General features: G+C 43.7%; 1 protein-coding gene across 5 annotated transcripts in view; it reads right to left on the bottom strand.

The window, feature by feature from the left end:
- Nucleotides 1-24,045, bottom strand: part of TTC13 (tetratricopeptide repeat domain 13) — a 74,748-nt gene that overhangs the window by 2,591 nt on the left and 48,112 nt on the right. For 3 of the 5 annotated variants that reach the window (XM_044239377.1, XM_044239379.1, XM_044239381.1), the window contains 10 exons: nucleotides 22,556-22,712; nucleotides 17,933-18,063; nucleotides 17,263-17,395; nucleotides 15,941-16,033; nucleotides 13,595-13,678; nucleotides 12,691-12,775; nucleotides 5,230-5,339; nucleotides 2,852-2,987; nucleotides 2,175-2,254; nucleotides 46-124 (listed from right to left, as the gene is read on the bottom strand). In XM_044239377.1, the coding sequence (XP_044095312.1) occupies nucleotides 46-124; nucleotides 2,175-2,254; nucleotides 2,852-2,987; nucleotides 5,230-5,339; nucleotides 12,691-12,775; nucleotides 13,595-13,678; nucleotides 15,941-16,033; nucleotides 17,263-17,395; nucleotides 17,933-18,063; nucleotides 22,556-22,712 (1,088 nt within the window). The remainder of the gene's footprint in view (nucleotides 1-45; nucleotides 125-2,174; nucleotides 2,255-2,851; nucleotides 2,988-5,229; nucleotides 5,340-12,690; nucleotides 12,776-13,594; nucleotides 13,679-15,940; nucleotides 16,034-17,262; nucleotides 17,396-17,932; nucleotides 18,064-22,555; nucleotides 22,713-24,045) is intronic. The other 2 variants (XM_044239378.1, XM_044239380.1) reach the window with 1 other exon arrangement.

Here is a 24,045-nt window from a genome sequence, read left to right as displayed (position 1 = left end):
GATTTGAACACACAGCCAACCACCTGCCTTCCAGCTTTGACGTACCTTCCCTTTGGGGATTTTTCCTGCTACTTCTTTTCCACTTGCCATCAGCGCTCCCACGATCACTGAGTACGCTATTACACTATGCAAATAAAGAATAATTACCAGTCAGTCCTGGTTTCTGAGCAGGTTTCTGAGCAGGGGTCATATGAAAAGCTCATTATGGATCTTCTATCATAAAAGATGAGATTTTACTTAAGAAGTCCTTAGAAATTAAACTAAAAAATATTTTCATGTCTTAAAAATATTTACTAACAAAAATATTTAGATTCATTATTTTAAGGGTAAATGTGACCCAGAATATTCTTTTTTTGAGGAAAGAAGTTGTTTCTTTTAATTAGGGGTTTTCTTATACTTTCTTTTCTATTCTTATGAAATAATGAATTAGAAGATCGGTCTGCTTCTATTTCTAGCAACTTCACAAGGCTTGGCTTTTAAAATGCACGTATACGATATACTTTGTAATACAAACATATTAATCTTATTGTTTAAGCATTAAACACTGCGGTCCCCGGAGAAGAAAAGCAGAATGCAGTCTCAGAAGCATCAAGAGACTGGTTTGAGGACTGAGGTGTTACATAAATTCCCCTCCTGGACTATAACAAACTCATTCCTGCTTCCAACAGACCTACTACATACCGGCCACGTGTGCCCGTGCAAGGCCCTCAGTGTAAAGATAACCAGGAGGCGCTCACCTGAGAGCAGGCTGGCCGCAGAGGCAGAAGCAGGCACGCCGCCGACAAAGCCTGCACATGCAGTGAGTCAAGCCTGGGGGGCGCCCATGGGAAGACCCCATGGAGGCCAAGGGCACGAGAGCTACGTCTCCAGGGCCCAGGTAGGGCCCAGGGGGTTAGAAGGGAAGGAAGGGAAATGACTGGCACAGAGGCAGGGCCCACGTGGACACGAAGGTGTGAGGATATGCAGGGAGGTGTCCTGGAGGAACAATGGGAAGGCCTTTGAGAAGTCCCAAGACAAACCAGGACAGGACACAGACACACACTGTGCCCGCTGTCCCTGAGCTTGTACCTGAGGCACCAGGTATGAAGAACTGGGGCAAAGATCCTGAATCTGTACACTGTATACCCGAAGCCGATATAACACTGTATGTTAATTATCCTGGAATTAAAAACAAAAAACAAAAAACTGGGGCAGAGAGGGGAGGGAGAAAAGCCTAGAAGCAGGGAGACAAGTCAGAGAGGCACGGGGTGACACGGGTCTAAACTATGGCGGTAGCTCTGAGCACAAGAGGACAGAACCAACGGGACCAGGGACGGTAGAGCCGCAGGCTCTTAGGGAAAGAGTGTGCGGGACGAGAGCTGCTCTTCCTTCCCTTTCACCTCCTTCCTCCTCTGTCACCAGGAACCAGCAAAGGTGCTGTGAGGACCGACAGGAAACTGCTGGGTATCCGCATGGCCCCTGCCTAAGTGCTCGATCAAAGGGGGCGCGCGGAGGGCGTGGGCACATCAGAAACTCCACGCCCACGAGTAACTGTTAGGCGGATACTGCAGTATTTATGCGCCTCGCTGGTTTCCAGGCCCTTTCACTGTAACAACATTTACTACCACGTTGAGGAGAGTTTTACTTTTCAAGCGTTGAAGACAAGAACATTAGCTCCAACATCTTAAATTCAAATTTCATGATCTATGGTGCATCGTACTGGCTGACAGAGAACAGGCAGAAACCCTGGTGTTGATGACACTGGGAAGCTCCTGATGGCTTCAGTAGCAGCAGGAAGGGGCTCGCGGCAGCACAGGCGGTACAGAGCGGCTGCTGACTCGATTGTATGAAGCGTGGGGGCTGGAGGTCGAAGGATGGACAAGAACCGGGGGCAGGGGAGAAGAGCGCAGGGTGACAGTCTGGGCTGATCAGAGAGGGCGATGCACGCACACAGTAGGCCTTCAAGCCACTTGAGCTGTCGAATGAATGGACCCCAGCCTGTAAAACGTTTCATAATTCCTTTGACGGTGTGGTGGGTCAAGGACGTAATTTCTGGGTGGATTTTGAAAAAAAACAAAGGGGATTTCTTACGATTGCTTGGGGTACTTTTGTACCCATGGCCACAACCAGCACTGCAAGCAAAAAAGAATGTGTTCTTCAGTGTAAAAACTTTCAGATTATAGGCTATCACTCACCTGGACCCTCGAGAGAGTGGCATTAGGTTATAAAAGTAATAAACTAAGGATAAGATTAAGTTGCAAACAGCATCGGCCTCCTGGAAAAAGAGAAGACATGAGCTCATGAGTTTAAAAGCTAGATTATAAACTAGTTTTTCACAAGGTGACAAGACATAAGAAAAACTTATCTTGGGAAGAGGACTATTTCACTTTTCTCCTATGGGAACCTCCTTTCATATTCTTGGATATTTTATACTCTGTGCTACCATTTTTTCCCTAAGGAAAGGGCATATATGCGGTTTGGTTTAGGGCAATGTCTTCCGAGCTGTTTTTAAAACTGAAACCTTTTCAGGCACCAGGGTGGATTGGTCAGCTAAGCACCCAACTCTTGGTTTCGGCTTAGGTCTTGATCTCAGGATCCTGAGATCGAGCCCTGCATCGGGCTCCCTGCTCAGCGGGGAGTGTGCCTCTCCCTTATACTCTCCCTCTGTGCATACACTCTCTCTTGCAAAGAAATAAAATCTTTTAAAAATAAATAAATAAATATGGGAATTGTTTCTACAAGAATGTTAAGAAGTCACTGAAAGCCGATCTCAAGCGTAAGATTCATACTACCCACGGACGGATAGAGGCTTTGCAAAGGTTACTGGTGAATGCTAGGAAGCAGGGATAAAATGGAAAAAAACAAAACCTACCCCAAATTCTGATGAAAGAATCAGTACTTTTCCTTTTGCTGTGAGGTCTTTATAAAGTGCGTCTATCTCAGCATGATAGAATTGTGTTCGTTCTTCTGTGGTTTGTGTTTCCACAGAAAACAGTATGTTGCCAACCCTAAAAATACAACAACGTGTGTCAAAGGCACGTATTATACAATTCAACAAGCCAAACACGGGGAGTAAAAAGAAGGAAGGAACTGGTAGGCTGATGTGGCACAAAACATAGCTGAGAACGTGTCCCACCTTTCTAACCACACACACTGAGGTGTGTCCCGTACGTAGGCAAGTTTTCCATAAAACACGGTATTTTGTTCGGTCTAAACATGCGTACATACTACAGGAGCTTAAGCTACTACAGAAGGAAATAACTACACATGGTCAAGAATGAATGCAGAGTAAAGACTTTCTCAGACAGCCACCCTGCTATAATTGAAGATCAGAGCCAGAACTGTGTGCAGAAGTAGTTCAGGGACTCTACTGTGTTTTTTTTTAAAACCTCTGCTGCATGCTTAGCTCCACTCCAGGCTCTACAGAGGAGACAAATACGATGCAACAGACATTACTATACAAATAAATGGCTCTTAGGTCCTATAAAGAGGAATGTGGCAGAGCTGCTACGTTTACCGAGGAAGGAGGGAGACCTGAGGCCATGAATTATTTGAAGACCACGCACAAGGCGATCACACAGCACATCAGGGTTCAAAAGCAGCAGATCAGGTCCAGTTTGGAAGATATTTAAGACAACAGGAAATGCTTCACAGGGGAAGGGGGAAGGGGCCTGAATGTGAGATTCAGGATGGAGGAAGAGAGGCTCAGAAACAGGAGGTGGGAGGAGACCTCAGGGAACAAGCAGTCCAGCCGAGTTAGCAGGCCAAGTTCTGGCAGGAAAACAGCGTAGGCAAGCAGGAAATTTTGCAAGGGCCACATTATGAAAGGCCTTGAGTGCCCGGCAAGGGAGCTGGTCCTGGTATCCACGGGCATGGGGAGGGGGTGGAGTGGGGAGTGGTTTAACAGCCTGTGGAATGGGGCCTCAGGGACACTGACAATGCACTGTAAGCCACCAGGAGATCGGGGACAGAGGCACCAGAGACTACTCGAGAGGATCCAGGGCAGGAGGTAACAAATACGGTGAGACAACAGGGAGAGAAGCCACGTTTCACAGGGAAGGAACCTGACGTACTCTTTCATACCACCGTTCCTTTTGCCTGGAGATACCATCTGATGAGATCTGTATCTCATAAGTGGGTGGAAAGGCAGGGGAGTCGTTTTTACATTACTAGCAAGCCCTGGAATTCCTTCTGGGGTGGAGAGGGTTGGGAAAAGTCACAAAATCTGGAAGTTACTAAGCTGGTGCTTACTCATGGAGGCCTGGGTAGGTTCTGACAAAGAACTTGACGGAGAGGCTCCTGTGGTTTGAGAGTAGAAGCATGTAAGAAAAATGTAGCCCCGGAGGCCGAGGCAAGTCACAGCCATACGATGGAGCTGGCAGAAATCAAGCTGGAGGTCCCAGTGCGGGAACCTTGCAGGCCGAGCAAACTGAGGGATGCCTGCTGTGGGGGAGGGGCGAGCATCCCACCTGGATTCAAGGGATATGGAGGCTCCTGGATGAAGCTTGGGCTTCAGAGACAAATCAGATCAGTTAATGAAAAGTTGCTGCGGGGCTAATTTATATTTTAGTATATGTGCTGCCGAAGCGAGCACGGCGGGGCTAATTTATAAAGTGAAAAATGAGAAAGACTCTAAAATGGTCAATATCAAAAAATGTATAGGAGAAATTCTATAAGACCCACAAAATGGAATACTATGCAAGCATTACAAATGCTTACAACAATAAAGGAAAATGTTCATGATAAAGTAAGACACAAGAGGAATAGATTATAAAACAATATGTGGCATATAATCTGTTTTTAAAGAAAACAACTCAGTGATTTTATTTTCTATCTCTGTTTATCTGTGTATTCTAAGTTTTCCGTAGTAAGACTGCACCGCTCTCAAACTATACTAAAACCTGTATTTAAAAACTCTTACAATGGCCTTCAGTCTGCCAACCCCTCATCTCTTTTCATTTTATTACTCAAAGTGTTGCCCACAAGGAACGTGAAGAACCCGGAAGAATGCTTTCCACATTCGATATGATACCCGGTATCTAGAAAGCCGTTAGATCCAACAAGGTCAGAAAATGTATCTGCTGGCAGAGTAGCCTACAAGTCACATTAACAAAATAAGTAGTTTATAGCTACACGCTGGACCTTGGTAATTTTCATTTCAGGATAAAGCAGAAGCCGGTGCGTCCAACCTCCCGGGGCAGTACCGGACGCCAGCCCGCCCTTATACTCCCACTTAGGAAGCATACATACTTGTCTCCTGTAATGGTGATTGTGAACCCATCGTATTCCTTCCCTTGCTCTTTGAGGCTGGGAACTTTTGTGTTCACCGTGAACCCATCCTTCGTTTTAGTATTAAACTGCTTTCAGGGAAAAAAAAATCACATTACTAGTGTGAAATTCACTGTAAACCCCCAGGTCATCTGTAGCGGTGACTCCACCTTCGAAATCTTGGAGAAGCGTCAGAGAAGTTCCTGCTTCCAGAGGCCACGAGCACGCACACCTGTCCGGTGACCGGGGACACCTCTGCCCATCCCCAGGACCCCACACGAACTCCAGGCCCCCACCAGTGGCTGGCAGAGCCTCAGCCACGCGCTCCCTCGGTCAGCGGGGTGCCGGCCCTTCTGAGAGTGCCCTTTGGGTTTTCCTCATGGTCTTTATTGGCAACTTGGATTCTTAGCAGAATGGTTGCACCCCAAATCCCCTAACTCCAACACCTTGTGCTCACGTTCGTGGTTCCTTCAAGTCAGTCTCATTTGTTCTGAGACGTACTCAGACTTATATTGTCAACTGGAGAATCACACACACACACACACACACACACACACTCCAACTCTGCGGACCACAGAAATGTATGTTAAAGGAATTACAGGGAGCCAAGAATGCCCTTCAGGGGTGACAAGTATGAAGGCAGTTTCGGATGCCAGCTTTTTGTTTAAAATACTTTTTGACAGGGGCGCGTGGGTGGCTCAGTCGGTTAAGCATCTGTTTCACTCAGTTCATGATCCCAGGGTCCTGGGGTCAAGTCCCCGGCTCCTTGCTCAGCGGGGAGCCTGCTTCTCCCTCTGCCTCTGCTCCCCTAGTTTGTGCTCCTGCGCTCTCTCTGGCAAATAAATAAATAAAAATCTTTAAGAAATAAATAAATAAAGATATTTTTGACAAAGCCAAGATGCCAGTAAATAGATTTTGTCATTACTCCAGAAAAAAAATCCTCCCACATTGTTTAATGTTGCCGACTTTTTTAGAGGACGGACAGACTTGAATAAGAGAACCAAGGATAAAATAATTGGAGGCTGTGCTTCACGTAAGCCACGACTGGGGGAAAGGCTGTCTACAAGCAGTAAGACCCAGCGAGTGTCATAAACAGTCCAAAGGACCAAGGACCAATGGACATGAGGCACAGGTGACCAGAGCCACCGTCAGGAGCTGGGACAGCAACTTCTTCCACGGGGAAGGGGTTTCTAGAGGAACACGTGTGAGCTCTCTATGCCAATTCTCATCTGATGCTCACACCATACCAGTAAGACAGGGCATGGTCTCCATGTTACAGAGCAGGAGACCAGCTGGGAGGGGAGGTCCCGTCTGAACCGAGCGGGGAGTGGCAGCGTGGAAACATGAACCCAGGCTTTCATGACCTTCAGCCACATTATTTGCCCATAAGCTGACTCAAGGGGAGCTGAGGTATATGGTTGACCTTGACCCACTTGAGGGGTAGCTGAACCCCCCTGCAGTAAAAAAAGCCATGCATAGCTTGACTCCCCCAAAACTTAACTGCTAATAGTCTATTGCTGACTAGAAGCCTTACTGATAACATAAAAGGTTAATATTTATTTTGTCTGTTGTAAGTATCTTATACGGTATACTTTAAGTAAAGCCAGAGAGAAGAAAAGGTTACTAAGAAATCATGAGGAAGATGCACCTCCAGGACTGTACTGTATTTATTGAAAAGAACCCACATATAAGCAGACCCATGCAATGCAAACCCATGTTGCTCAAGGGTCAGCTGTATTTTAACGTGGTTTTTCACCGAAAGAACATTTCAGTGGGAGCTGTCATCACATGATACTGCACCGAACACTTTAGAATGAAAGGTCTTTATATACTTGTGTGTGTGCCTTTAAAAATATGAGTATGCCCACACTCTGGGTGAAAGCCAGGTGTCCGGTGCAGCCTGGGAACGGTCACCTGCACACCACGGCTGGACACACAGTGACTTTGCACCGGGAAGCTGGCCCTAGGGGGGCGATGCCTGGCCTCGCAAGTGCACTGAGCCACCGCAGGCTGGGAGCCCACTAGGCTTTTCTTTTTAAATGAAGACACACAAAAAAAGGTCAAAATCCCCCTCAGCTGACTTGGCCTCTGCTGACTTTACCTAGTAGAGTAAATATAATGCTTAAAATACCATCAAGAAAGAAGGACATTAAAAACTGAGACACATGCTAGTTTTCTTTCTGTAGGTTTGTCCCAGTGGTCCTCTGTGGAGCGGTCCTGCCCTCTGGGGGGCATCTGGGGAATTTATGGGAGAGCTTGGTGGCTACGGGGACGGGGTGGCACGGAAGGCTATCACTGGAACTTAGCAGGTGGGGTGGAGAACACTAGACACTCACATGTGACACGTGACTGACTGTGAATGCCCTGCTGGGCTTTCACGTCCATGAACAACCTGTTTATAACTTAATAATCACCAGCACCTGGAACCAAACTCCATTTCACACTTAGACACTAAATATCTTACATGGTTTTGGTTTTTTTTTAAAGTTTTCTATTTAAGTAATCTCTACCCCAACATGGGGCTTGGAGCTATACAGTTATAATATGCACTGAATTTTCTATGAATATTAAATTGAACGTCCAACTGAGGGAGGAGGGTGTCAGGCATTGTTGGGAAGGTTACTGTTTCAGAAAACCCCGGGGCCACTAACACTATAGCTCATGATTCTTAAGTCAGCAAGTGACATACAGATACAGGGCCGCGTCTGCCGTTGTCAGGTTCAAATGTAAACAGGTGTAAACGACCAGCTCCTTCCTTACGGCTTCTTGTGAAGGCCAGCCTGAATGCTGACATCCTGAACGACACACACGCTGGTCTATTACAGGTGATCTACCTGCCAGACCTCCTTTGTGGCAAGATGGTGACGTTTGGAAGAGTTTTTTGAGAAGGTGTGATATATTATTCTCTGTGAGTTTCACCTGAGTGCAGGAAAGGGGTCATGGAACATGGTTACTGAGTCAACACCAGAGTGGCTCTGAGAAGGTTACCTTAGTTCATCAGCCACCTTAGTTCATCAGCCACTCGCTATAGCCCCCTGAGGTGAGGTCCGGCCAGAATCATTGCTCCTGGCAGATAGAGTCTGGGGTCTAGACAGTGGAAAAGGCTCAGCCAAGCCCAGTGTGGCAGAGGGGGCCCTGGCGTGCAGAATCCTAGCTCGCTGCTTTGTTCACGATGTGATGCTTCCTGGTTATTCCTCAGAAATGGACAAGCTCTGGTCCTACCCGTGTCTTAAATGTCGTTTGATGGAATCAAACCTCTCTACCAGAGCTGCAAGAACAGATACAACTTTTACATTAAAGTTCAAAGCATGAGTTGGAAAAAAGAAAATCCCCCTGCTGATGGCAAATGTTTGGATAGTTCTACTCCCAGGCAGAGAAGAGGTTCCTAAAATTATAACTTCTTAAAGGATTAGACTTTTAAACAACAAAACTTCTGTACCTTGAGGTCTCCACCTTGAACTACACTGTTTCTGATACAAACATCGCCACACCCGCACTTCCTTTGCCTGGTGTACTTTTTTCCCTTCTACTTTTTAAATGTTCTCTTGTTAAGCGTGTCTGCTGTAAACCCCACGTAGCTGGGCTTTAAAACACCAGTCTGAGATCCTCCATCTCTCCCCTGGGGATCGATCATAAAGCCATGCTGACTTCTCATTGCCATTATACCATTTCCTACCCACCCTCCTTTTTTCCCATTCTCTTTTCGTAAGCTCTGAGCGAAACTGACTTTGTTGTCTTTATGCCGTTTCCCTACCTTCTAGGTTTTTTTTTTAGATTTTATTTATTTATTTGATACAGAGAGAGATCACGAGTAGGCAGAGAGGCAGGCAGAGAGAGAGGGAACCAGGCTCCCCACTGAGCAGAGAGACTGATGTGGGGCTCCACTCCAAGACCCTGAGATCATGACCTGAGCCAAAGGCAGAGGCTTTAACCCACTGAGCCACCCAGGCGCCCCCCTTCTAGGTGTGCAGAGGATTATACATCCCACCACTGTCCTTTCAGTGTTGCCTTTAAATTTTTAATATAGATATTTAAACCTGTATTTTCCTGTCAATATCATGGGTCAGCCAGTGATTATATTCTCACTGAAAAAAACAAATACCTTAGTAACAGTTTTACTTCCTCTCTGCTTTCTTCAGACTCTAAGGTTGACATTAGCTGGTACTTTAATTTCAGACATGTATTTTTTAACATCAGGCATTAACAATTCATGCCAGTGGCTTATTTGTTCACCATGATTTCTTGTCTCTCATGTTTTCTTCTTTCTTGGGCTTCTTTTGTGAGAGTACACAGGTCCTTCAATCATTTTGACAAAGAAGATCTAGGCTTGATGAAATTCCTAAATGACTGTTTGAAACAGTTTTCATTTGACCTTCACACCTGAACACTGGAAGAGTGGGTGCAAATAAATTTCCCTTAGTTGTCTTCTAGAATCTGCTATTGCTGGAGGGAAGTTGGGCATCTATGGAATTCTCCTTCCTTGGTATTTGTTTTTTTCTGGAAGCTTCAAGATGTTCTTTTTAATTTTTGTGTGTGATAAAATATACATCATATAAATCTGCCACTTCAACCATTTGTGAATGTAGAGTTTGATAGCATTAAGTACATTCCCACTGTTTGCAACCATCCATCCACAGAACTTGCCAAATACAAACTCTGTCCCCATTAAACACTGACTCCCCATTCTCCCTCCCCCAGCCTGGCAGCCACCATTCTTCCTTCTGTCTCTATGAATCTGACTCCTCTCGACACCTCATATGACTGGAATCATAGGGCATTCATCCTTTTCGTGACTGGCTAATTTTACATAGCATTATGTCCTCAGGCTTCATCCATGTTGTAGCCAGGGTCACAATTTCCATCCTTCTCAAGGCTGAATAATATTCCATTGTATGGCTAGACCACATATGACTCATCCATTCATCCATCGGTGGACACCTGAGCTGCCTCCACCCCTTGGGACCATGAACAATGCTGCCGTGAACACAGGTGTACAAGTATTGTTCAAGTTGCTTCTTTTGAGCATACACCTAGAGGTGGAGTTGTTGGATCATATGATAAGTCTCTAATTTTTTTGAGGAACTCTCTTTCACCTTGAAGTCCCCAAATTTTATCAGAATATGTCTAGAAGTCAACGTTGAACATCATGTTGAATACCCAGGGGGCCTTCAACCGATCTTTTCATCTCTCAAGTTTTCCCTTCTATTGTTTTGTTGACTAATCACTCTCCTTCTTTATCTTTCTTCTCTCCTTTCAGATTTTCTATCAGGTCCATTCTTCATCTTCTATGTTCATCGTCTCTCATAGTTTGTATTTCTTTGTCTTTTACATACTATATTCTGGGAGACTTTATTGGTTTGATCTTCTCACTCATATACATATGATATTCAGTTTTCTTTAATGTACTAGCCTAACTGAAGTTATTTTTTGATTTATGAGAATTCTATTTTTTTCTATTGCTCCTATCTATCTATCACATGATGCTGGCTCAAATCTCTCAGGAAATTAATTTATGTACTTTCTATTGAAGTAAAATTTATAGCCAATAAACTTCACATGTATAATCTGATGCATTCTGACAACCGTATACACCCATTTGCCCATGTACCCACTATTCCATCAAGATACAGTGTATTGCCATCATTCTGGAAAGCTTCCTCCTACCACATTAAGGTCAATCCCACTTCTCCTAAGCCTCCATTGTTCTGATAACTCTCCCTGCAGATCAAACTTCTTAGAAATGGAATCAGACTCTTCTGTATGTGGCCTCCTTTGCTCAACATCATGTTTTTTCTGAGGTTAAGCCCAGCTGCTGTGGGTGTAGCAGTGCCCTTTCTCTGTTTTGTTATTCAGTAGTGTTCCATCACTGGCCTCCCCTGAGAAACAATGGGGGCCCCTTGTAAAACGTTCTGATCGGAAAGATGGCCTCAGAACAAGGAAAGTGGGGAACCCGCACACCAACCTTGGGCCATATGCAAAACCCAAGCAGTGGCTTCTCTGTGAGGGTGGGCACCAACCTTGACTTCACTCACCCTATAGAGAAAGGTGGCAGGACCCACATCTGGGTCCCTGCTGGGCCTCATGATGAGACTGAGGATGCCACAAAGCCTTGTTCTCTGTCCAGCATCCTGCTAAGTGAACCGAGTGCTGGATTATACAGACAACACGTCTTGTGAGCTGGTTACCCATCTGAATCTTTCAGGTCCTCCAATTTTCTTTCGGTCTTCTCATAGTTTCTGTTTCCTCGCTGCAATTCTTCAGCATTGTGTTCATGTTTTCCTTTAAGTCCTCGAATACATTTATGAAGCGAAGACTGTGAACCAATTCCCACTTCTGGATCATCTGGGGGTCTGTTCCTGTCAAATGGTTTTGTTTTTCTTGGTTATGGGTCACACTCTCCTGCTTCTTCATTTGTCTAATAATTAAGTCTAGATTGTGTTTCCTCCTTTAAAGGGTGTGCGTTTTGTTTGAGGAGGCAGTCAAATCACTAGCAGATCCATTTAATCCTTTCAGACTTTTTTTTCTCTTTGAGGATGATCTATTTAGAAACTGCCCTTTGTCCTAGGATGTAAACCTCATTCTAGGGGGGTCTTACACCTACAGTGTATCCTTTCTGGGGTTGTAATGAGATAGCCGAGGTGCTCACAGCCCTCCATCCTGGCAAGGCCACAACTCCAATGTCTGTCAGCGGTGTCTAACCGCCGATATCTCTGTCCAGCTCTCACCCCCACAGCAGCCACACCCTGCAGAGCCTCTTGGCCTCACTGCACGCCCACAGTTGAGCTCTTAGCCCAGGATGTCAAGGACTCTCACACTGACCTCCAGGAAATCCTCACCTTGAGCAGCTCCCTCCTCTTCTGGACTCCGCCTTGTAAACTCCAGACACTTGAGCAGATCCCAGCTCCAATCTCTGCCTCCTTAGCTCAGTAAGGCCTCCAGACTCTGCTTATGCTCTACACACACAGTGGTTTAGTAAATAATCCCGGGTAGAAAGCTGGGGTGAACATGAGGCTCACCTCAGGTGTTTCCCTCTTCTCGAAAAGCACAGTCTTATAATTGCTGGTGCCTGAAAATAGTTGCCTTGTATTTTGTCCTGTTTTAGAATTGCTGTGGTGTTGAAAAGGCAGTCAAGTACCAGGTACTCCACAGTGGCCAGGAGCAGAATTCAATCGCAGAGAATTTTAAGTTTCCTTCTGTTCCCTGTATCAACTGCTTCCTCACAGATTTGCTTCATATGAGACTGATGCCTGTGTCTTATTTTGGTTCTTATTCAGAGTGTGTTTCCATTAGTGTTTTCAGGTAGAATGCTTTATAAATTTTAAAATGCTTATAGCACAATATTAATAAACATGCATTTAAAGTTATGAATTCTTTTTAAAAAGTGCTCTAGTTTATTTGGTTTTTTTCTAAAAACACCTCCTGGGATTTTGATAATAAACTTACCTTCATAATCGGAAGGAGGTCTTCTACTTTGTGTACTTTTTCCAAAGCTTCTCTAACTTCCAACAATCCTTTAGGATTATTAGCTCTTAAAAAGAGAAAGAGCAAGAGACAGAGAGAGAGGGAGATGGCAACTAAAATTAATACAGAAATGTAATAATCACATTAATTGCTATTACCTTTAATTTAAATAAATCATCCCCAATTGTGAATAGCTCAATATTCAAAACGTTGGGCCAGAACAGAAGTTTCTAAATAATGGGGTGATTTAATCCTCTTGAATTTGGGGCTGCAGATGATAGTTAAGAAAATAGCAGCCCTTCCAGAAAGTGAAACAGGGAAAGGCAGAACAGACTCTCAGCCAGTGTTTGTGTAACACGTATGGATCTTGGTTTGGCCATGAAACCTTGATTCTCCTGTGCCACCTCTGAAATTAGAAGTGAATTTTTTTTTTCCTTGCTGAAGTCGCTCAAATGGAAGTATCCTGCTAGGTTTTCATACCAATTTTACATGTACTGGGTAAGAACTTTCCATTTAGAATTCTTTTTCCCCAGTGTTTTGTTCAGTATTGTATCTATGCCATATGGCCTTTCATGGGAGGGAGAATGAATGTGACGGCTGAAGTCCCTAAAAAAGAAACTCAAAGAAATGTCCTACTCTCTGGAGGAAAGAGATGAGAAAAGTCACAATACTGTAAGATTAGAAACACCCTGTGGATTCTGAGAAGCTGTTCAAAGAAGGATGCTAGGTCATTATGGAGAGACTCTCTGATTTCAAACACCATGTAAACAGCTGATACACTTTGTTTAGTCTGTCAGTAGGCTTAGTGTCCAAATTTCACAAATATAACTAAAGCAAAATAGACCACAGCTAGCAATTAGCATGGGAAAGAAAACCAAAGGGTTACCCGTGGTAAACAAGAATCCTATCTTTAATGAAATGAAGAATCTTCTCAAAATACTCCAGGTATCTCATGTTAATCACCTGACCCCTGTAAGGAAAAAAAAAAAAAAATTAAGGCTCTTTTTACAAAGTGACGTATCTGAAACAGCACCCGATTGACAGGTTAATTCAAGAAAACAGTGAGACGGCCAAGCCAATAACGCAGCAAAACTTTGGGAACTTCGCTTATTTGTAGCCCGTGAACAGAAACAGCAAAGAACTGTCTTAGCAAGACTGCCCGTGAGCTCCTGCAGCTTCTTCTGGTAGGAAAGGCACCAAACTCAGCCCCGCAGATGCCAAAATGAGAAAAAAAAACCCCAAGTACTTGCATGCCAATTTCCTGTTCGGAAGCCCTTTCCTTTTTCTCCTCTCCCTTGGTTCTCCCCGTAGCATTACCCGTTCCCACTCCTTCTTGCAGTCCAGCTCACATGCAGCCTTCATCTCCTCTGCCCGCTCTAAATATAATTTTGCTCACACTTCTATCCCCACCTTCTAGTTTTAAAACTCCCAGAACTTCCTGTAAAGCCCACACGCTGATGCACACGTCCCTCTGGCATACATGTGTCTAACGGAACCCACCCAGCTGCACCCTTATGCATTCCCTATAGGCGTCTCAAACGTCAAGTTCATAATTGTGAGCAGGAAGTCACTCCCGTACCCTGCACTGCCCCCAGCCCCAGCCCCACACATGGCCACCAACTTTTTGTCCTAGTGTCACCTGGCCTACTAGAAGGACCACGCACCCGAGCCAGAGAGGGGGCTGCCTCCCACGGCTCCCCCCACTCTCCCCAATTTCCAACCTGCCACCTGTGCTCCTGAGTCTACATTCTTTATGTCCATCTCGTCCCCTCCCACTCACCTCCACACAGCTATCCGGACCTGGTACTCACTCACCTGATTTATTACACAACTTTCCAACCACCTCCCTTCCCTCCTGGGTCACCGCCTTCTCTCCCCTATCCTGGCACCTACAGCCCAAGCGACCATCTGAATGTGCCAATCTGCTCTGCCACTTCTCTGCTTACGATCTCTGAACAGTTCTCCATCATCCTTGGTGGGGGTGGGGGGAACACTAATTGGCATATAAAGTTATTTATATTTGGGAAAAAAGGTTTTGTATTTTTATTTCTGCCTGTCTTTTAAGCCTCAATTCCTGATGCTACTCCCTTAACTGTAAGCTAATCCCCAGTCCTAATGAAGGAGTCATCCTCTCCTGACCATGCCTGACTCACTTGTGTGGCCATGCCTCACCCACTTTTCTGCTTCCCACCCTCCCAAACAGCTCAAGCATCACCTGAAGGCTGGACTGGACACCCCTCTTCTGTGTCCCCCGCGTCCTGTACACACGACCACCATCACTCTTAACACACCATGTTGTAGTTCATCAGTCTGTCCTCACTAAGCTACATCATTAGCACGTAGCACAACACACGGACGGTGGCCTATCCCCACGTCACAAATTATTCCATAAGAAACAGCGATACACCAGCCACAAGAGGAAAAGAAATTATTGTTCTAGGAAGTAAAAGAAAAATGTACGAACGACATTTCCATTAAACTTAAACATCAGAGTTGTATGGAATGACATCTCGTTGATCAGGCTTCTGGAAGGAGGTAGAAGCCTTTTAGACGTGACACGATGACCACATTTGCGAATTTTATCTAAACGTAAGTTCACGGCTCCCCTTGAAGCTGGTGGTCTTTAATATCTGTCTGTCACCTCCTTCGAGGGCAGCTAAGCACAGGAAGGTCACTAAGTACCCATGTCCCGAATTTGCAGAGCCTCTGGACAAGACAGGGTCTCTCCTGTTAACGTGGTTCGCCGTTTCAGGAAGGCTTAGCTACCGAAGTGTTACTGAGCCAACCCCTCTGCTTGTTGGGGTTTTGGTGATGGGACAGGGGAGCCCGTCCCCCACTACAATTCTTGCTCGAGAATTCTTTGAGCCACGTAACATCACCAGGATATCATGGGAAATGTCATGTTCTCCACCTAATTACTTGCTGTGATGTTTTAGGACCCTTTGAGAAGGACATCCCAAGCAAAAATCAGGCCGTCTTCCCTTCAACAGAGCTGTGCATCGAAGAGAAGAGCCAGGGTAAGGAGCATGGGATGTTCCGCATTTTCCCCCACAGCTGGATTAGCTGAAATGAATGCAGGCGGGACCCTGCAGGCGCAGAGCTAATTTGTGGATGCCCCTGTCAAAAAGTCAAAAAGTCACCAGGGAAGGAGCAAAAGGGTTGCTCACGGTCTCCATGACCTCTTGAAAATAAAGTCCTGTGAAAACAGGAAAGACGCACAGAAGGTTCGTACCTGATTAAATTGATGTGGTTGTTAAAACCTCTGCTAAGACTTCGCGCTGGCATCTGGTCCAACCACAGCACGGGCTGGTCTGGGTCAGCAATCCTGTAAAACAGAGCTTGTTAAAGACGAAGACTTTGGGAGGCCTGGGTGGCTCAGTCAGTCAAGCTTCTGCCTTTGGCTCAGGTCATGATCCCAGGGTCCTAGGGTGGAGTCCCGCGTCCAGGGCCTTGCTCAGCAGGGAACCTGCTTCTCTCTCCACCTCTGCCTGCCTCTCTGCCTGCTTCTGTGTACTTGCGTGTGCGCTCTCTCTCTGACAAATAAATAAATAAAATATTTAAAAAAAAAGACGAAGACCTTATAAAACATACAAATGCTCAAAAGCATTCACAGTAGAACAGGAGAGGTCTTTGCACAGTGGGAGAAAGCAGCTGCTCGGCACGTTACATCTCAAAGTATGAAACCCCAACCTGCAGATTCCAAACAGGTGTTCCAAGTGGACCAAGGAGGTCAGTACAGGTTTACCAGGAGGGCAGTGTTTTTCTCATATAAATGAGTATCAGTGGTTTCCCCCACTAAACTGTAGGTGGTAAGGCAGGCACATACTTCAACTATGGAGGGACTGGGACACTGAAGTTCATTCGAAAGTACAACAGACCACGATATACTCTCTCCAAGAGACAGCTTTTTCTAAAACACTTCACTTAAAAATATGCTTGGTGGGGGCACACCTGGGTGGCTCAGTGGGTTAAGCCTTTGCCTTCGGCTGAGGTCATGATCTCAGGGTCCTGGGATCGAGCCCCACATTGGGCTCTCTGCTCAGCGGGGAGCCTGCTCCCCCCCCCCACCTACTTGTGATCTCTGTCAAATTAAAAAAATATATATATGCTTGGAAACCCGACAGCACTCAGTCCCTATAGTTCATAAACACTAGTTGAGTATATTTCAAAGAATGAGGATGCCAACAATTTTGGACAAACTTGAGAGAGGAAAATGAAACTTACAAGGCTTACTGGTAGTAAACAAAACAGGATTCCAAACCTGTTAGCTAAGTGTGAGGTACAGGCCCCCAGTTATGGAAACAAGCCATGGGGATGAGAGGCGCGGCAGGACGACCCGTCAGTGATCCTGTAACAGTGTTGTGTGGGGACAGATGGTGGAGACCCTCACGTGACCCAGTGTAGCAAAACAGACTCGTCGGATCTCTGCGCCACACACTGGAAACTCATGTACCCCAACTACACTACTCAGAAACACCCGTTGACAGGAGGAGGCTTCTACCCTTTCCCAAGGATAACACTTTTTGAGTGTATTTTCATTTAAAGATCAGTCACCGTCTCCACTTCACGGCGATGTCAAACATGTCTCTCCACTGCATCAGCCGTGTCTTCCCATTCATGCGAACTTTCGAGTTGGTCCACGTACGCTGGACAGCTTGCATGACCTCCAATGCTGCCAAACCCATGGCTAAAAGAAGAAAATGTTGAGAAAGCAAGCGTGTGAAGGTACACATCAGAGGAACTGATTTCCACCCACTTTACAGAGTCTTGGGGATTAGCTCCAGGGTCATCGTAGAAAGAAAGAATCACGAGTATTGGCAGTTTAACAAGCCCAGAGATACATTACAGCCCTGATGGTCCCAACAGAACTAAAATCTATCAGGGGAAACTAGGGGTGCCCCCAAAGTTGTCTCCTCCCAGCTCTGCTTCCTACGGATGCAACCGGAGGTTTAAATTCTCCCTTGCTCCCACACTAAGCAGACGGCGTGCATGGACGGACCATCAGATCTGAGACCCAGCTTCTCCGTCTACACCACAGCAACAGCACAAAAGCCATGCTGGCAGCTGTCTCCTTTCAGAATTCACTGGGACTGAATCTCCACATTCTTATCCTGATCAAATAGAGATTCTGAGTCAGCCCAAATGATTATTTTTTCTTTTTTTAAAGCACAACATGCTTTGACAATGTCAGAAGTGTTTCCATTTTCAGACGGTTTCAGAATACCTCTGTGTATTCTCTTGTTTGGCAGGAAACCAGGCGTCTCATATTGCATCAGTGATCCCAGACGATCAGCTACACAGATCAGCTCTTGGACCTCAGGCTTGTAGCTCTCAAAGTTCTGATGTAACACGTCTCTGGAAGAAATATCACGTACATGGTCAGGACTTTCACAACAGATGTCCTGCAATCGGGCTTTACCTGGAAAGCAGTCACTTCCTCCACCGGAAAACTAATCAAGAAACCTACAACCACAGATTCTTGACTTCAGTGCTGGGCACCCAACCACACACAAACTGAAAGACGGAATCTTCGTGAGTGTGTGCACATACAATTATCATCACACACTTGGAACACCGATAACTGGAGTGAAAATCAGAAGACCATTATTTGCCTTAAAAAACTTCCCCAGAATACATAAACTGCAGGGACTGTCTTTTTCAACAAGCAACCAGATGTCTGCCCCATGTCCATCCCCTACCCCTGCCCCAAGTTCTATTACACCAAGTATACTTGGAAATTGCCTATGGGCCTAGTAGGACTTGCTTAGCTGCCAACCTCCTTGAAGTCTGCATAACAAAGTTTGCAGTTTTAAGTTAGAGGCTGTGCAGGGGTCCCAAGACAACTGTCGGGTTCAGTAATTTACTAGGAAGACTCACAGGACTGCAAGTCATCATTATGGCTGGGATTTATTACAGCAGAAGGACACAAGCACAATCATCAAAGGGGAAAAGCTCATGGGGTGAAGCCCAGAAGAAACCAGGCAGGAACCAGGTGGAAGCGTCCAAGGATCCGTTCCCAGGGAGACGACACAGGATTAAGCCCCCTAGGTGAAATGCCACAAACCACGGACACTCACAAGACATGGACTGCTCAGGGTTTCTATCAGGGGCTGATCATGTAAGCAGCCTCTAGCTGGCAAGTTCCTATATTCCAGACACCCAGAAGGAAAGTTGGTGTTTAGCACAGACCATGTTGTTTGTGCAAACAGCTTAGGTACAGCGAGCCACTCGTCGGTTCGGGGAACGGTGGGAAGCTCCTAAAACCTCAGTTCCCAGCATCACCCAGGGGCCAGCAGACTTCCAGAGACTGCAGTGAGGCCTGCCATGTTATTGCACTTCTGCACACAGATAATTCTCTAAAAAGGAGTGGCAGAGAATACATATAACCTCTTTGGCCAGCCTATTTGAATGCTTCTGATTACATAGTTAATTGATACACACAAAAGCATACAATCTCATTAACCCAACTTAAGAACTAGACCAACTGTCTATCTACTTGTATGCTACTGTCCCCATCCTACCCTGCCTCCCAGCGAGAGCTTACTTATCTTTAATTTTATGTTCATGATTCCTTTCTTTAAAAAAAAAAAAAACAAAAAACTAAAACCTAGGTTACAAATGTGTGTCCCTATACAATATATTCTATAGTTTTGCTCAATAATTTTATGTGGAAAATGATAGGACATTGTAGTTTACTGACTCACTGTTTTTGCTCAACTTTATATTTTAGGATTAATCCACACACTCAGATGGGTTGTTGCTTATACTGTTGTACAGTCCCCCACTGTGGGCTGGTATCACTTTCATCCACTCTTCTGCTCTTGGACATTGGGATGATTCTCGGTTTTCCATCTGAACAAACACCGCCATCAGCAGTCTGGTACAGATCTCTGGTCGGACATGTGCAAACGTACAAGTTCCTCTACCGAATTCACATGGCCGAAGTGTAAGACTGTACCATGTTCCAATGTTCAGTTTTACAAGATAATGACAAACAGCTGGCCAGTGTGGTTATAGCAATTTCAACTCTCACCTGGCATGTATAAAAATCCTCCTTGGCCTGCACCCCTCTAGTCAATATTACTATTATGGGACTTTGTAATATCTGTTCATTCTTGCAAGTGAGAAATGGGGTCAGATGTACTTATCAACCAAATTTGCCATTCATCCTTTCCCTTATTCATGTGTTTTACACAATTTTCTACTGGTTATTTGACTTTTACCTTTAATTTATAGAGGTTTTTCATAAATTCTGGACATTAATTTTGGATAATCAGTTTCCAGGTTGCAAGTAGCTTTTCATTAACTCAGACTTAGCTATTCATGATTCATGGTGTCTCTTGTCAAACAGTAGTTCTTAGGTTCAATGTAGTCCAATTTGTTAGTCTTTCTAAGGTCTAAGCTTTGTGTGTCTAAAGAAATCCTTTTCTAGGGGTGCCTGGGTGGCTCAGAAGGTTAAGCGTCTGCCTTTGGCTCAGGTCCTGATCCCAGGGTCCTGGGATTGAGTCCTGCATCAGGCTCCCTGCTCAGCGGGGAGCCTGCTTCTCTCTCTCCCTCACCACCCCCCTCTACTGTTCACGCTCTCTTTTGCTCATTCTCTCTCTCAAATAAATAAAATCTTAAAAAAATAATTAAATTTAATGGCTTTAAATCTATTAATATTAATACCTACATCAGGATTCTTCTAGTGTTTCCCACATAGAACTTTATCCATTCCTTTACTTTCAATTTTTGTGTTCTTATGCATTGTAAAAAGCATTTAACTGGATTTTAAAAACATTCCAATCCAACTATGTCTGCCTTTTGACATTTAGTCCCTTTATATTTATTGTCATTGTTGATATATCTGGATTATTTCAACCTATTCTTATTTTTTTCTTTTCATTTGTCCCACTTACTTCTAATGCCTCCCTTCCAGTCCTTTTTTATGCTTGATTTTAGATTTAATTTTTTTGTTTTTACTTTTCTACTAATATAGAAGCTGTATACTTTCTTTTAGTACTCACCCTAGATATTTTAAATATTTATGTAGAACTTAAAGCTTTAACATAATATTTAACCCATATTCCCTTACAATAATTAATTCTTGCTATCCCTCAACTTATTTGTTATTGTGCCCAGTATTTTTCTGTCCTTTTTATAAAGTCCCCCAATAAGGTATTATTTTACATATAGACAATGCTTATTTAGACTTACCAATTTATCAAGCATATCATCTTTCTTTTCTCATTATTCCTTCTTTTATCTCAAATCTTGCCTGAGGTTAGTTGCCTTTTTCTTCAATTACACACCTTAGAAGGTTTTTTAGTGAATGGCAAGTGGTAGTTAGTTCAGCTTTTTATTGTCTGAATATATATTTATTTGGTCTTTATTCATAAAAGATAGTTTTGTCGGCTACAGAATTCTAGGTTGAAAGTTATTTTGTTCTTTCAGCACTCTGAAGATAGTCCATCATCTTCTAGCTGCCATTCTGACGTTGAAAGGCTTATAGTCAGTCCAATTACTGACCTTAAGTAGGTGATAAGATTTTTCTTTGTTTAAAAATTTTTTCTCCTTATGTGTTCTTTTGTTACTGATGATGTGTCTGGATATGGATTTCTTGCCATTTATCTTGCTTTTAAAAAAAATCTGTAAATTTATGTTTCCTTAATTCTGGGAAATTGCTAGCCATTATGTCTTCAAAATTAGTCTCTCCTTTATTCTCTTCTCCCAAGATTTCATCTAAATATATGCTAGACATTTTTTATATCTTCCACATCTTCTCTCTCTCATGTTTTATAATACCTGGATTTTCTGTGCTACATTTGAGATAATGCTCTGCCTTCTAATTCTGCCATTTTCTCTCAGCTATATCTAATTTGCTGTTTAGCTTATATACTGAATTCTTTATTTCAATGATATTTTCCATTCCCAGAGCCTCCAATTTATTTTTAACCTGCCTGGTCATTTTTAATAATCTCTTGTTTCTTGTTTGCTATTTCTTCCTAATTTCTTCAAACATTTCATTTGGAGTTAGAGAGTGTGTTCAATAATTCCAATATCTGAAGTCCTTGAGAGTCTAAGTCTGTGGTTTGTAATTTCTGTTGATTTTCACATATTGTTTTGGAGATCTTGGTTTTTGACTCTCATACTAACGATCTTGATCTGTGAGAATACTTACACTCCAAACTGGCACTACAGTCTTCCCATGCAGGATCTGCATTTGCTCTTGTTGAGATCCTGTGAATGTGGTCCAAAACCCATCTTGCTTACGCCTCAAGGCATTCCATTGCAGCAGCTGTTCGATGCTCTCATCTCTAGGACACTTTCTTCCTTTCAAATGTACCTATCATGCGCCACTCTAGCCTGAATTTGTCCCTTGTTTTCTTTCTTTGTAGGGAGGAAGGGGATTGATCTTGGCAGATTTTTCTTAATTTTGAAGGCATTGCTCAACTCCCAGGGATTAATTTCTATCCTAGATCTAATCGTTTTATAATCAGCCCTTTAGTCATCATGCAGCAGTAGTCGGTCATCACTATAATTTCAAACTTTTGGTTTTGAGTCATCTGTTTGTTTGAAAAGTAACGTGGTCATAGTAATGCATAACAACAACTGCCAATAAATACATTTCAAGTTTGAAGGTTGCATAAAATTAGCAGGGAAAATCAGGCCAGAAGGAAAGGGGATATCCAAAGTTAAGTTTCAATGTACCTAGGAAACTAAAAGAAATATCTGCAGGCATACGAAATCCAAAGATAAATTCCCGAGAAACATGGACGGGAAGCCATTTGCTGAGCAAGAGTTACCACGACAAACTGATAGCTCAGCTTGAAAAGCAAAAAAGGTCATTTTCATTTAAAGCACTTACTTTATGTGGGGCTGCAGCCCTGGCTGCTCCTCGTAGTCTTCTAGGAGGAAAGGCAGGTTTTTAGCCCAGTGGTCTTTAAAGCTTCCAGGCAGATCCACGTCAATGTTATATTCCGTAAGAGGAGTATCAAGGTGTGCGTGAAGATATCGAGAATACTCTGCAGACAGGAGACGAGATCTGACACACCCACATATTGCCAAAGAAATCTTTTTTATTGCTGGTTGCCACACAAATACTTTGTAACAAACCATTAATTCCAAGAATTCCAAGAATTCTAAATGGAGACACCAAATTGTAGTAAGTCCCTATTACTATATGATACAGGGCAACTCAAAGTACCAGATCAGACATAAGCCAGTCAATCTGGGTCCACTTTGGCTAAGTTTTAATCCTCTTTCCATGAAGAGCACCAAAGTTCTCACTTTCCAGTTGCAGAGCCTGAGAATCCAATTTCAGTGTCAGACAGAACCTGGTTCTCTGTCAATTGATGTGAATCAACTATGTATATGATTTCTTCAACCGACAAGCTGCTGCTTATCTCTAGAGAAGCAGTGCAGAAAAATGCCGGGATATGGAGTGGCCCTCCTTCAGTCTACGTGTTCTACTAAACCAGGAAACAAGAGGAAATCACAGGCAGCCCCTAGCCACCTGGCTAGTGAACATTTAAATCATGGTCAGTGAGTGGGGTGTCTGGATGGCTCAGTCGGTTAAGCAACCAACTCCTGATTTTGGCTTAGGTCATGATCTCAGGGTGGTGAGATTGAGCCCTGTGTCAGGTTCCATGCTGGGCATGAAGCTTGCTTGAGATTCTCTCTCCTTTTCCCTCTGCTCCCTCCCCCACTGCTCACACTTGTGTACACACTCTCTCTCTCAAAAAAGAAAAAAAAGTAAAAAACGTGGCCAGTGTGACCAAGAAATTACATTAAAATTTTTTTTTACATTTTAAATTTTAATCTAATTAATCTAAATGTAAAAATTGATATTTGAGTGAATTGTTAGAAAACTTCAGTATGTTTGGAACAACTCACACATATGAATCTACTTTTTCAACTTTAAATTTCTTGAAACATGAGTTCAAATTAAGAATTTCCAGTGAAAATTTAACAACCAAATTGAGAAGTAAATATAAAGATGTCCTGTAAGTATAAGATATACATCGAGTTTCAAAGACTTGGCACAAAAAATAATGTAAAATACTTAATGATATTAATGAATAGTGTTTTCATATTAATTATATGCTACACTGATACTATGCATATACCAAGTCAAATCAAGTGTATATTAAAGTTAATTCTCCATGTTTACTTTTACATTTCTCACGTGGCTACTAGAAACTTACAACTCCAGGGCTACTAATTTTTTACAGTTGGACAGTACTGGTAGGAGATGGTTAATGATGACAAAGGGAAGAGCAGAAGCGGAAGTAAAGATTTGTGCTCTGTGTGAACAATAAAAATATTATCGTGATGAGCACAGAGAATGTACAGAAT

Source organism: Neovison vison, chromosome 2, assembly GCF_020171115.1.
Source record: "Neovison vison isolate M4711 chromosome 2, ASM_NN_V1, whole genome shotgun sequence".
Taxonomy (NCBI): Eukaryota; Metazoa; Chordata; class Mammalia; order Carnivora; family Mustelidae; genus Neogale; species Neogale vison.
The sequence above is the reverse complement of the archived record's forward strand: the minus strand, read 5'-3'. Positions and strand labels throughout refer to the sequence as shown.